Here is a 12,330-nt window from a genome sequence, read left to right on the forward strand (position 1 = left end):
TAAATCAAACGACACAACTCAAATCGTACTTTCCCTGCGCACCGAGTCTATCCCGGCACGCGAAGAAATCCGCGTCTTAGCGCTTTTTTATACACAAGAGCCGGAAAGTCGATACCACCCTGCGCAAATTACGTGTGGTCGGAGATCAGGTGGGCCGCATGGTCCAGCGAGTCTCGAACAAGCGACGGAGTCTCAGATGTCGCAATGTTCTACGCCTCGCCAACGCTTTTGTGACCAGTCGAATTGTTTATTCGACACCCTACCTACGTTTGCGCAAATGCGATGAGAACACGCTGCCATGGACAGCATTCTCCGAAAAATATACAAGCGCACCCTGGACCTCCCAATCACGACGTCTAACCAGCGTCTTTCGGAGCTGGGCATGGCCAACACGTACGGGGAACTCAAACAGGCTCATCTCAACAACCAGTACCTGCTACTTACCAAGTCGCACGCTGGGAGATGTCTCTTACGTCGCCTTCATATCTTTTACACCTACAATGCAGAGGAGCGGAACTAGATCCCAGAGGACTGGCGTAGAGCGTTAGTTATCCAGCCTCTGCCCCAAAACATGGCTAGAAAGACACACGAAGGCAGGCGAACTGCGTGGGTTACAGCTTTGGAGGGACGTTATGGGTCCCGTCTTGGAGTCTTCTATACGGACGCGTCCGACCCTCACCATGGTGGGTGGTACACGCGGCCGTAGTCCATCAAAATGTGTCTGCCCAAAAGCTCACATTTCAAGCCACAGACATCACTCATGCGGAGGAAGTTGCCATAGATCTAGCCGCAGTGGACCCCGCATCTCGGTTTATTATTACCGATTAGCGGAGCGCGTGTCAGAAGCTTGCTAAAGGTCGTATCACCGTTCGTGCTGCTCGAATCGGTAAGCGCGGAGATTACATGGACCGCACGAATACACGTTTCGTCATCTGGAGTCCCGCTCAAGCAGAACCAGGTGGTAACGAGGCTGCCGATGCCTCGGCCCACGTGCTTGATTTCCTGGACCCACCTCGCCCTTCATCGCCTGATGATCCAGAACCTAATCCGGTAACCTCCTTCCGTGAAATTTCAGCGATGTACAAATCGAACAGGCTCTGATTTCCGCCCCCAGCGCCGGGCCTGAATAAGGCTGATGAGCGCTGGCTCTTGCGCCCTTACACCAACACAGTATTGTGCCCAGCTATACTTAAGCACTTCCATCCGGCCTTCTCCGGGGAATGCCCGCACTGTGCCCATCCACTTGAGGATACTTTTCACAAGGTGTTGGCATGCCCTTCTATCTCGGCGGTCTCCCCAATCACTTCCCCTACACCCTTTACCTGAGAGAGCTGGGAGGCTGTCCTGCTCGGCTGCTCGACCTTGGCGGGCCAAAGAGCCCTCGTGGCCAGGGCGTGTGCCGCCGCAGAAGCCACAGGGGTCCCGGACTAGGGACTCCTCCTAGAGCTTGTAAAGGGTCGGCCCTCAAGGTCGTCCCTCCCTCTCAAATGTAAATAGTTTCAGTAAATGTTTTTCGCCACCACCACCCCAATTTGAAGTGTAACGACAGCCACGAAAAGGCTTCAGCCATGACCCTGCCAGAGAGTGGGAACATTCCCGCTCATCTGCGAAGGAGTGCATGGACTGGCAAAGCAAGATCTTGCCTACACGCATGGTGTCGAAGGACCTCCCCAGCGAGCCTACATTTCCTGGTGTATCCAGCAGGGCAGGCTTACGAGCCGCTAGTGTTCAAAGCGATTCTTTAGGGGCAAAGCTCCTATTATTCCAAACGCGCAATCCAGTACATTAGGTTGTGCAGCGCGAGCAGTCGCTTGTTACCAGCAGACGCTGCCTTCGTCAGCCCTGCGAGGTTAGAGAGGGGAAGGGGGGAGCGACAGTTGGCACGAGACGCGAGCGTGCGCTGTGGTGGAGTAGATGACACCAACGACGCCGGATTTGCGAGTAGATGCGACTATAAATGCTCCACATTTCAAAAACAACTGCTCGCACTACACAACCGTTCACTGGTCACCCCGTATATGTAGGCACTGAGTCGCACGTTCGGAATTCAGCCAAAGGCGTCTGCACTTGCCTTTCACTTGATGAGTGCCAGCGTAATTGTGGCCGCTAGTGTAACCGTTAGCGCCCGCTGCTTCGATATACCCATGGTTTTCTTCAGGAGGAGATAGTGCAAGTTTTTTTTAGGGGCGAAGCCCTTTAAAGCGGCACCCGTTCGTTCCTCGTAGTCGTAGTCATAGTGTGTAACAAGTGTTACATTTGACCTGCAAGGTGACGCCGGTGGGAGATTTCTTCTGCGCTATGTTGAACACTAAAAAGTTCGTGGCGTGCGCGTTAACCAAAATCCGAATGCTCCTGTCTTGCATTCCCCATTAGCAGCCATTGGCATGTTCCAGTAGGAAACGTTAGCAGAAGTAGAAGTCTTAAAAGCCGACTTTTGCTGTCTCTCATTTCCAGTAGCAGCCATTGTTTACCTCCAAGGTAGTGCCGGGTGAGATTTCACCTGTGCGTGATTAAACAATAAAAAAATTTTGTTCAAAACACCGTTGATTGATGAAATAAACCAACGAAAGACGCTAGATGTTTTCTAAAAGCAAAACGAAAAGACGCCAGATGTTTCTAAAGCAAAACAAAAAGAAGACGCCAGCTGCCTAATGAAAGACGCCAAGTGTTTTCTAAAGCACTGGTTTTATAATCAAAACCATATTGATACATGTTTGTAGTTGCCGATGCTCGTTGCCGTTGGTGTGTGCTCGTATGGATAAGGATGCCGAAAGGCGGGCGCGCAGGGCAGCGGCGGCGCGCGCTCGCAGACAAGACCCTGACGTGAGAGCGCGTGAGACAGAAGCGCACCGAGAAGCTGCGAGACGTCGCCACCAAGGTCCAGCTGTACGGGAACAAGAAGCCACATCAGCAAGGCAGCGTCTGCAAGATCACGCCGTACGTGAACAAGAAGCTGCAGTGGCACGTCAGCGTCGGCAAGATCCTGCTGTACGGGAACATGAAGCCACATCAACAAGGCAGCGTCTGCGAGATCCGGCCGTACGTGAACAAGAAGCTGCAGCAGCACGTCAGCGTCGGCAAGATCCTTCCTTACGGGAACAAGAGGCCGAGGCAGCACGTCAACGTCGCGAAGCAGATCTCGAAAACGTTTGACAATGTGAAGCGGCGAGGAAGCACGCATGTCGCCAGGCAAATTCGCGGAAGAAAATTTCATGGTATTACTTTCGGGAGCTTCGCCCAATCTCATCATCATTGACCTCGTGGATCTGCCGTCTTTTTTTTGTTTTTTTTAACAATCATCAGGGCAACGCAGTCGATGTGAGCTTTTTCTTAACGCTCACGCGTTAACATTCCCTCTGCGTGTAAAAAAGATATAAAGTGTCAATCACCTGTAGCACATACACGCCCGTGGGCATGTGCCACTGTCTGGCGTAAAATATTTGATGAGGTACGTGATGGGGTTGTCACATTATTCTTGTAATGGGCAGTGAGTCATATTTTTGAAAGCATCTTACCCTTCACTCCTAATTTTGGTTTACTTCAAGTTAAGTGGTTAATCACGAGAGCAGCCACACGTAAGTGAATAGATGGACAGCAAGACAGACAGACAGACAGACAGACAGACAGACAGACAGACAGACAGACAGACAGACAGACAGACAGATAGATAGATAGATAGATAGATAGATAGATAGATAGATAGATAGATAGATAGATAGATAGATAAATAGATAGATAGATAGATAGATAGATAGATAGATAGATAGATAGATAGATAGATAGATAGATAGATAGATAGATAGATAGATAGATAGATAGATAGATAGATAGATAGATAGATAGAAGTAGGAGCGGCCTACTTCGGGCTAAGACACTGTTGCGAGTTATTGAACCAAATAAAGTTTTTTCATCTATCCATTCATACATCATCACATACATAAAAATCAGCATATATACGCCGGACGAAGGCCTCCTCCAATTATCTGTAATTTATTGTGGTATCGCGCCACCTAACATGTGATTCATTTCTAAAAATTGTTCAATTTATCTACACCACCTTGAGTGTGCATTTATTTCCTTGAAACAGACTCTCTCTCTGTTACATGGTCAATGCTACCCGCTTTGTTAACTACATAACTTCATCATTTATTCTTAAGATCAGGAAAAATATATGTTGCATTCGTTTCTATTAAAGACGATAGTATTTCTTGAATACCTTCGACGCAAATATTTAGTCTATCTGTCTGTCTGTCTGTCTGTCTGTGTGTCTGTCCATTTGTGTGTTTGTTCGCCCTAACGGTACGCATAACGGCACCAAAGTGACCAAACGATACTCCAAACGGCCGACCCCATCCGCAGCGCTCACTAATATTGCTCAATGTACAGCGTTCATACTTGCGCAATTGTCAATATAAAAACAATTATTGCGCATATTTGATTCACTATAACAACACGTCAATATTATGAATGTGTATTTTTCATTAGAAAAGGCATACATGCGTAATTCTAAGGACCATAGCGTTTATCACGCTGCGCTGGCAATGCAATGCTTGCACGAAAAGGCAAGTGTTTCTAACGCTTTGCTAAGACGACATGGTGGTGGTACCCACCCCTTACCTTGCGCTCTACACCTTATCACCTCAGAAACAGGCGCGCACGCCACGTGCTTCGTTTTCCAGAATAACTGCCAGATAGCGCTCATGTTTCACGTGCGACGGGACTTGATGGGCTCGTTCGCCTCCGCTGCACGCTCCAGGCACTCTAACGCAGCGCCTCCAGAATACCACTCACCGATTTTCTTGCACAAAACCGCAAAAAAAAAACGATTCGTTCACTCTCTCCGGACGCAAGACTATCGTCTTTCGACGACATTTGCAGTGTAAAATGCAGATATAGGGCCATTTTTTTTCTTTTTAAGTGCCACCTCTGACAATTTCGTTAGCCTAAACTCTAGCGTAACAGTTTCAGCAGCTTCAGTGACCCGTTTCCTCGGCCATTCTCCCCCAGATCTACATCCGACATGGCCACACGCTGCCAGTCGCACCTCTGGATTGGTCACCTTCAAAGGATGATTTATTTCTCACTCGTATTCGCCAGTGCTGCGCAGCCCTCTGATGCGGACACTCGTAAATCACGGCCCCACATTGTGTTCATCTTGGCCGACGACCTGGTACGTAAAAGGGCGGCGTACGCTGGACGGATGCACGTGCTAAAATATAATTGTGTTTACATACTTTTTCATGAATATTCGTCTCCGCAAGGTAGTTCCAATATTACTAATATAATGGAATTATCCTGAATCGTGAGATCTCCGCCTTTTATGACCTTGCCGCGAAATGAAGACTTTTATGCCACCAAACAGTATCCAACTTTCTTTAATGTTGTCAAAACTGCGAGGCTGCTGAGGCAAGTCGTAAACGTGCGGCCCAACAAAAAACTATTATCATAACTATTATCATAAACGGGCCTCATAAATTTGTTGAATCCCACTACTCGTAACTGGTCCCTTAAAAGTGGAAAAGGCAACTATCGGCCCAACATATGGTGTCTATGGTGGCTGTCACTGCATAGGTGTCTTCTCGCGGCAGCGAGAAGACACCTATGCAGTGACAGCCAACAACTATGTGCCCGCAGATCTATAAGAGGCTCGAACGCTTCGTTTCAGCACGTGTTTTTGTCTATGGAGTTTCAGCATTCGTGTCGTGTCTGTCACTGTCTGTCGTTGAACGTGAGCATCCCTGCGTGAATAATCAACGTAATGTCACTCAGTTAAAACCGAGAAACAACCTAGAAGCAACGAGATTATTTTCTAGAATCGTTCAATGTTGCTGTTACCAGACTTCCCCTACTTAGTGCGAACTTAGCCTTCTGAGTTATGACACTTGCGCCTAGAGGCATCGCGTTTTTCGATATGTACAGATGGGTGAGTCGACGCGCCAAGACATGGACGAAGCATCGCACACAAGACCCCTTTACAAACAAACAAACAGGACGCGCACACATGCACTCGTGTGTGCGCACTCTCTATGCGTGAGAGAACGTCCGTTTGGTCCACTGCTTCGTCAATGGCGTGCCTCTTAAAGATCTCACCAGAATTCACCCCCAGCCAATTAATATTTGAGCACTGGCTCGAATGTTATCCACCTTGATAAAAAGACAAACTTCATATAAAAGGGTGTAGAGGTTGAAGTAAAGTAAAGAGTTTTCAACTCTTTAAAATAAAAATCAACTAAATTACTTCATTGAAAGAGCGTAATCTTGTTTAGATGTGTCATCAACAACGTATGCAATATAGAACAGTCTTTTTCCACTCATCACTTTACCAACTGAATGGAACAAAGGTAAACTAGCTGCTTCTAGTAGATTCTAAATATGCGAGCTATAGGAAAGTCACCGACGAAAAGTTCTCCTTAAGTCTGCTTAAGTGAGCCAATGCTCACCAAACGCCGGGTGCTGGCGCCCAGTTATAGAACATTGGTTGATACATTGGTCGCCTAAAGTTTCTTTTGAAACATACAGTACGGTGCTATGTTTTTAGCCTACGCCTGATTGGGATTGTATTCAACGCATAGCAAACGATAGGCCCCGCCGTAGTGGTCTAGTGGCTAAGGTACTCGGCTGATGACCCGCAGATCGTGGGATCCAATCTCAGCTGCAATGGCTGCAATATCGATGGATGCTTAAATGCTGTAGACACGCGTGCGCAGATTTGGGTGCACGTTAAAGAACCCCAGGTAGTCGAAATTTCCTGAGCCCTCCACTACGGCGGCTCTCATAATCATATGGTGGTTATGGGACGTTAAACCTCATATATCGTCATAATTGCAAACGATAGTATGTCGCAGCAGACTTGTTTTTGTTACGCTATCGTATTTTTCTAATCAACACTCAATCGAAGTTCCAGAGCTAAGGAGGCTAAGTTTGAACACTGCAGACCTGCAACAATAGAAGCTGGCCGGCCGTGGGATGGAAATGTTTCATCGACGTCACCTGCGTGGCCGCCAGACTTGACAATATGAATTCGTTAACGTGATAATCGTGTATTTTTCGGACAATACGCAAGAAATGGAGTGAACCGAGGGCCCAATTATTAGAACAGGAATATTCACCAAGCCAAAATGCGAAGTAAGTTAACACTTCCCAGAAACAGAGCTGGTGTAAAGTCTACTCTTGGAGATACATTTCACATTCAACACAAAGTCTACTCTTGGAAATACATCTCACATTTAACATCACCCTCATAACTAAAGCCATTAAAAATCACAGCTTTGCCGCAAAGGCAAAACAATGAATGCGATAGCAACAAATTAGAATGTCACGCGAAGAATGTCAAGGAGATTGAAGCGTGCCCCGCATTGCTCGCACACAAATGGAGCAAGATACATATACACAGGTACAGATGAACGCGAACAATTATCCCAGTTTTTCCTTCACACTCTTTCCGCAAACGAAGACTGTGCAGTGAGTGTAGTGACCTTTGTGTGCCTGGTAACTACAACCTAATCGACCCGCCGAAAGCCTAAGGCATGTGATTCTCCCCCACCGCGAGATTAACGCACACACGCATGATTGTCTGCCCCCTCCGTGTGGCAAGTACGTGTGGAAGGTGAACGCACCAGCACACGTCGCCGCGTCATGACGATCTGGCCACGCGCGCCCATTGCGCCATCTCGCTGCTAGTGCTTAATGCTGAAAACACGAAAGTTCCTCTTAAATCACCAGTGCCAGCGGTAAGTGGGTAATATAAAAAGCTTGCCGTTTCAACGTTGAACGTGCTCGTTCGTGGTTAAGCGGCTAACGCCACGCACTCGCAACGCATAGTTCAGACGGTTTATTCCGTGCGCTTATTATTTTTTGCAATTATTTTTACGATTATTACGATTATTTTTCTCTTACGTTTTCATACATATAGAAAAACGTATATATAAACGGTGAATAACGTTGGTCAGTGACGCTGGCAGGAAAATCTAGCTAGGAGACACGAAACAATGCCAATAAAATTGCTATAGCAATAAAATGTTCGAATTAAATAAGCTTCCGAAACTCCAGAACGATACAACATGTACGTTCTCAGTTAAAACATATTCAAAGTAAACAAGTTATTTGTAGCTTTCAGGCCCCACACGTCTGATGGTGATTTTTTTTTTGTATTTTAGCGTTGCTTTGTATGAGCCGTTTGGTTAAGTCCAATCATTTCGGCAATATTTGGTTTAAAATACTACAAACAAGCAATGGTTTTGATTGAAGCGAGGTTTCTAGCTGGTGCTAGTTTGATCAAACAAACACTTCTCTAAGTTGCCGTTATCCACTTTTTTCTAAGATAAGGTCAATGTTGTAGGAATCATGCAAAACCTAAATTGAGATTTTTAAACTAAAGCATTTAAAACAGTAAAGCCATGATGGGTAACATCATCACGTCGTTAGTTACGCAGGCCATGTGAGCGTTTAAGCCATGCGCCTGAACGTATATATATATATATATATATATATATATATATATATATATATATATATATATATATATATATATATATATATATATATATATATATATATATCTTGTAATATGGCGTCAAGTACACTCAAGACTCTCCTTTATTGACTCAAGTGTGTGCCCCACAATCTAAACTTGACTGGTGATGATGAATGTGTACAGATGCAGAGCTAGTGCGTAGAGGAGAGGTCTCCGCGTATCATGTGAGGTGGTCGACGGCTGTGACGATCCAGTGGTGGCCCGCTAGTGTTACGGGAAGTGGTCCGACGAGGTCCATTCCGACAACGGCAAAAGGCGTATCGGGACATGGAATGGGTTGTAAAAAGCCAGCAGGAGCTGAAGTTGGTCGTTTCCGGCGTTGACAAAGTGTGCATGAAGCGACATAATTAGCGACAAAGGTAGAAAGACCAGGCCAGACGAAACGCCTCCTAACGCGGTTGTAGGTCTTATGAAATCCTAAGTGTCCAGCTGATGGGTCGTCGTGCAATGCTTCGAGGACTTGTTTTCGCAGCGAACGGGGAAGTACTCGCACCCACCGATGCCCATCCGCATTGTGAGTATAGTGCTGCAGGACATTGTTCTCTAGCTTGAACAGCCGTAGCTGACGACGTAGTCTGGCATTAGGTGGAGAAGGCGAGCCATTCAAGTATCCGAGGATGCAGTTACAGTAAGGGTCGTCACGTTGGTACGCGGCAAATTGGGCGCTGCTGTTTAAAGACAGTGACCCAGCAACTGCCAGCGGTGATAACGTGAGTGAAGAGGAAGCCGCTTGATCACCTGAGGGGCATTCAGGATGCGTGGTTGGAGATTAAAATGGCAAAGGGCAGCGAGAGAGAGCGTCAGCATCCTGATTCTGTTTGCCGGACCTGTACACACCGTCAAAAGTGTACTCTTACAAACGCAGTATCCAGCGACCGAGGCGCCCAGACAAATTCTTCAGCGAGGACAACCAGCATAGGCCATGGTGGTCGGTAACCACAGTGAAGTGGCGTCCATACAGATGAGGTCAAAATTTCTGGATGGCGCAAACGACAGCGAGACATCCCTGCTCTGTTATCGAGTAGTTCTGCTCCACAGTTGTTAGTGCGCGGCTGGCTTACGCAACTACTCTCTCACGTGAAGTGTCGTTGCGCTGGAGGACAGCACCGATTCCGTGGCCGCTAGCATCTGTGTACAGGAAAGTGGGTGCACTCTCATCGAAGTGACGGAGGACGGGGTCTGATGTCAAAGCTCGATTAAGGGCTTGGAAAGCACACTCGCACTCGCCAGTCCACGTGAAATTCGTTCCTGATGTCAGAAGCTTGTGTAACGGCACGAAATGGCAGAAAAGTGACGGATGAAGTGGTGGAAGTAAGACGCCAGGCCCACGAAACTTCGCAATTGTTTTTGCTTGCCCGGACGTGGAAAACTAATTACGGCAGCAACCTTGTCGGAGTCGGGTCGAACGCCGTCTTTGCTGACAAGGTGACCCAATACTTTGATGCTTGTGCTGGCGAAGTGGCACTTTTTTGTATTGAGCTGTAGGCCGGCGTTCGAAATGCACGTTAGACCTTCGTCCAAATGCTTAAGGTGCTGAGGAAAAGTAGAAGAATAAATGACGATGTCGTCTAAATATTATAAAACAGGTTTTTCATTTGAGACCACGCAAGACAGTATCTATCATGCAGTCGAATGTTGCTGGAGCGTTGCATAAGCCAAAAGGCATGACGTTAAATTCGTAAAACCCGTCAGGCGTCAAAAGCGCTGTTTTCTCCTTGTCTGCTTCGCGCATAGGTATTTGCCAATACCCGGATCGGAGGTCGAGGGTTGAGAAATATTCTGCGCCTTGTAGGGAGTCCAGGGCATGATCTATGCGTGGCAACGAATATACTGTAAGACAGTAGCAGCGTTGGGGTCTCGACGGCGTTTATTAGGCCGAATCGCCTGATCAACCCTTCGAACGAAGAAGACGTTTTTTGTGATGATGATTATAAACAGATGAAGAAGATGAAGGTCAAACGTTGTCAATATTGTGCTTACACTAATTTCTCCCTCGCGCAGAAGCGGCCATTTAGGCAGCTGTTTATCACGGTGGTGTACGGCGCACGAATGGTTTTAAGCGCGACACGTGAACAACCTCCGTACCACGAAAACGGCCGTCGGGAGGCAAGACAACAGGGGTTACTCAATAGTTAACAGGAGACGTCTGTTCAACTATAGCATAGGGGCGGATGAAACATGAGTGAAACTTATCACACAGGCCGGAAACCCGCGTTGGGGTCCACAACAGTACTTCGTCTCCAGTATTGAAGTGAACTACGCGGTGGACGCCATTGTAGCGAGTCTTCCACTCTTGTTGGCTTGCCTGTGTATTGAGGTGGGCGCGTTGGCGGCAATCGGCCAGGCGAGAGATTAAGTGCTCCCTCGAGGACGATGACGAGTTCATAGGAACGTCAAAAAAGAAGATGTCGAGCGGAGATGTTGGTTGATGGCTATAGACAAAAAAGAATGGGGAATAGCCCGTGGTGCGCTGCGTAGCGGTATTGTACGCAAATTTCGCGAATGGCAGGATGGTATCCCAGTTGGTGTGGTCGGCGTTGATATACATAGATATCATGTCGGTCAAAGTTCGATGGATGCGCTCTGTGAGGCCGTTAGTCTGGGGATGGTAGCTGGGTGTCGTCTTACGAATCGTATTTACATGCGTGGAGGACTTGTTCGAGTAGTTTCGAGAGAAACGCCTTGCCGCTATCGCTCAATAAGATGCGTGGTGCACCATGTCTTAGAAAGATTGCCTCCGGAAAAAATGTGGCGATGTCCTCTGCTGATCCTGAAGGAAGTGCGGCTGTTTCGGCGTACCTTGTTAAGTAGTCAACTGCTGTGATAATCCAGCCCTTGCCGCTAGCTGATATTGGTAGCGGTCCGTAGAGGTGAATGCCAATGACAACGAAGGCAGCGTCAGGACACGGAAGAGGTTGTAGAAGACCGGCCGAGGAGGAAGTGAGTCGCTTGCGGCGTTGGAATAGCGTGCATGACGCAACATATCGCGCTATGCAGTTGGAAAGGCCAGGCCAGGCAAAACGACTGCGGATGCGTTCATAAGTTTTTTAAAACCGAGATTACCAGCCTTGTGGTCATCGTGAAATGCTTCCAAAATCTGCGCCCTTAGGGAACGAGGAGCAACAGGAACCCGGCGCTGTCCTTCGGGGTGGAAGACAAAACGGTAAAGGATTCAGTTTTCAGTCTTGAAGTTCCGCAGCTGTCGATGGGCTTGAGCGTTGGGAGGACGAGAGGAGCCTTGAAGGTGCTGCATTATAGAGTGACAGTAAGTGTCGCTGCGTTGGTGGGATGCAAACGTGTCGTTGTTGAAGGTAGAAAGAAAATCGACAGCGGCGAGTGAATGAACTGACGGAGAAACTTTGATGGTTTCACTCACAGTTGGCGACAGGCAAGGCGTGCCTGATGAGAATTGTAAAGGACAGCGGCTAAGGGCATCGGCATCGTTGTGTTTCTTGCCGGATTTGTAGACAACGTCAAACTCGTATTCTTGAAGGCGAAATATCGAGCGACTGAGACGTCCAGACAAATTCTTCAACGTCGACAGCCAGCACAAAGCGTGGTGGTCAGTGACGACGGTAAAGAGGCGGCCGTGAAGATATGGTCGAAACTTCTGGATGGCCCAGACAATGGCGAGACACTCCTGCTCGGTGATGGTGTAGTTTTTCTCTGCTGCTGTGAGGGTGCGACTTGCGTCTGCGATCACGCGTTCGTCATAACGCTCTGTTCGTTGCAGAATTATAGCGCCAAGTCCGTGTCCGCTGGCATCAGTATGGAGGAGAGTGGGTGCGGCGTTATCG

At 47.6% G+C, this 12,330-nt stretch overlaps 1 protein-coding gene across 2 annotated transcripts in view; it reads left to right on the plus strand.

The window, feature by feature from the left end:
* LOC119167549 (arylsulfatase B) overlaps nt 1–12,330 on the plus strand; it is a 197,987-nt gene that overhangs the window by 28,157 nt on the left and 157,500 nt on the right. The window contains exon 2 of one of the 2 annotated variants that reach the window (XM_037419056.2): nt 5,008–5,170. The exons of the other annotated variant lie outside the window; for it this stretch is intronic. Coding sequence (XP_037274953.2) covers nt 5,021–5,170 — 150 coding nt within the window. The 5' untranslated portion in view covers nt 5,008–5,020. The remainder of the gene's footprint in view (nt 1–5,007; nt 5,171–12,330) is intronic. 2 annotated transcript variants of the gene reach the window in all.

This window comes from Rhipicephalus microplus, chromosome 3 (assembly GCF_043290135.1).
Source record: "Rhipicephalus microplus isolate Deutch F79 chromosome 3, USDA_Rmic, whole genome shotgun sequence".
NCBI lineage: Eukaryota > Metazoa > Arthropoda > Arachnida > Ixodida > Ixodidae > Rhipicephalus > Rhipicephalus microplus.